Here is an 866-nt window from a genome sequence, read left to right as displayed (position 1 = left end):
TACACCAGTAGTGTTACACTGCAGATGGTTTCACACCAAACCCCATGGTGGTTTTATTTTTCTTAGACACTTCAACTTTGGATTTTTAAATCAATAAGGCGTCCAGAGAAACTTGAACGAAACTCACAGAGCCTCAGCTGTGAGGCAGCTTGCCAGCATCTTCTCAACCAAGGATTATTCATTTTTTTTACCCCCTTTAAACACATCAGTGACAGCCTTCCCTAATTTAAGTGCTGTTTCAATCCAACCTTGACCTCAGCAGCTGTGTGGGACTGTGGGGAGATTTGGGGTAGGAATGGAGGGGTGGGAAAGGAGGTGAAAATTTGAGGTCACTGGTGGCAGGAGATACTCCTGTATCAGCTATTGGGACCAGCACCCAGTCTGCCACATTGGTGAGGTGAGGTGCAGCAAAGCTGTCTCCCACGGCCACCTCCTGCCCTCCAGCTGGCATGCCACCCTGGCCACTCTGGTGTCACCAGCAGCCCATCTTCCTTGCGCTTTTCTCCCCTTCTCCAGGACCACCTGGATCCTCTTGGAGGCCTTGGCGTGATACGGCCATGGTCACTGTGAGGCCGCAGCGCTGCTCTGGGCGCCTTGAGGCGGGAGGGTGAGGTGGAGGCATCTCTCCTCCTGTGCTGCCTACTCCGCTTTGCAGCTCTGGGTAGGGATTTTCCCAAGAGCAGGGAAGCCCTGGGGGTTATTTGGTTTGTTCTGCTATTACAGACGCTCCACGGAGGGGAGAGCTGAGCAGCAGTGCCGTGCTTCCCCTCTGCAGCTCGCTGGGTACCAGCAGCGCACGGTCTCAGCAGGGGCAGCATCCCCAAAGAGCGAGATGCGGGGCACGTCTACTGCTCACCCCGGGAGCC

General features: G+C 55.2%; 1 protein-coding gene across 1 annotated transcript in view; it reads left to right on the top strand.

Moving 5' to 3' along the window:
* The first annotated feature begins 557 nt into the window (after positions 1 to 557).
* The window catches only part of NTN4 (netrin 4), a 45436-nt gene continuing 45127 nt past the window's right edge, over positions 558 to 866 (top strand). The window contains exon 1 of the mRNA XM_010008070.1: positions 558 to 607. Within this exon, the coding sequence (XP_010006372.1) occupies positions 558 to 607 (50 nt within the window). The remainder of the gene's footprint in view (positions 608 to 866) is intronic.

This window comes from Chaetura pelagica, unplaced genomic scaffold (genome assembly GCF_000747805.2).
Source record: "Chaetura pelagica isolate M959 unplaced genomic scaffold, ChaPel_1.0 scaffold50, whole genome shotgun sequence".
In the NCBI taxonomy this organism is placed as follows: domain Eukaryota; kingdom Metazoa; phylum Chordata; class Aves; order Apodiformes; family Apodidae; genus Chaetura; species Chaetura pelagica.
The sequence above is the reverse complement of the archived record's forward strand: the minus strand, read 5'-3'. Positions and strand labels throughout refer to the sequence as shown.